Consider the following 976-nt stretch of genomic DNA (forward strand, 5'->3'; position numbering starts at 1 on the left):
CACAACCCCTGGCTGACCCATATGTGTCATCTTTTGTTCCATACCAGATCGTTTTTCCATGTGTTTCGCCAAAGGTAACCCATCAACACGTTTCTTCCGGAGATAATTTTCAGAATAGGTCATTTCTTGTGGAATATTATGCTTACTTACCAGATGGTTACGCAGCTTGCTACGGTCATAGTACTCTTTGCCACAATATGTACAAACCTCTGCCTTCCTACGATCATTATGGGCACGTTTGATATGAGTATTAAGTTCCCCAACCCTCTTATAACACTTACCACATATTTGACAGTAAAAGGATGGTTTTTCATGCATTTTAACTCTGTGATACCGAAGGGCATCAGAAGTGGCGAATCTTTCTCCACAGTACTGACAGTTATAAAGGAGAATGCGAAGGTGCACAACATTGATATGCCGCAATAAATCAGTTTTGGTGGCATATCGTTCTCCACACCTATCACACTGTTCTTTAAACTCAGAGTGCATCTTAACTTTGTGCATTTTAAGGGACACTTTAAGGACGGTCTTGCCACATATTTCACACTGCACCTTTGGCTTGGTGGAGGAACCACAGTGGGCCTCTTGATGTTCCCTCAACTTCTTATTTGATGGCGCCATGAACCCACAGTCACTACATAAATATTCAGTTGTTTTGCGATATGTCAAACTTTTATTGTGATGTTTGCGCATGTGGAATGTTAAACCTGGAAGACTCCCCAGCTTGCAGCCACACTCTCCACACGTGAAGTCGTTTGCATTCTGGCCAGCATCATTCAAATGTTTGCTATTTATATGCATCTTGAGTTTGTACTTGAATAAGAAGGTTTCACCACATTCTTCACAAGCGTAGGTTCTGTCTTTAAATGCAGTTTTGGCCCTGCCCTTCCCCTCAGTATGGGCAATCTCCTGATGATACCACAAGTCATCCTTGCGTAGAATGCTGCACATCGCAGTCTTGATAATTTTTGCTTTA

The 976-nt window shown here is 42.1% G+C and overlaps 1 protein-coding gene across 1 annotated transcript in view; it reads right to left on the reverse strand.

Annotated features, from left to right (window-relative positions):
• The window catches only part of LOC119592909 (zinc finger protein 62 homolog), a 2,659-nt gene extending 1,708 nt beyond the window's left edge, over positions 1–951 (reverse strand). Inside the window, exon 1 of the mRNA XM_037941801.1 lies at positions 18–951. Coding sequence (XP_037797729.1) covers positions 18–951 — 934 coding nt within the window. The remainder of the gene's footprint in view (positions 1–17) is intronic.
• Between the last annotated feature and the right edge of the window lie 25 nt (positions 952–976).

Source organism: Penaeus monodon, chromosome 31 (genome assembly GCF_015228065.2).
Source record: "Penaeus monodon isolate SGIC_2016 chromosome 31, NSTDA_Pmon_1, whole genome shotgun sequence".
In the NCBI taxonomy this organism is placed as follows: Eukaryota; Metazoa; Arthropoda; class Malacostraca; order Decapoda; family Penaeidae; genus Penaeus; species Penaeus monodon.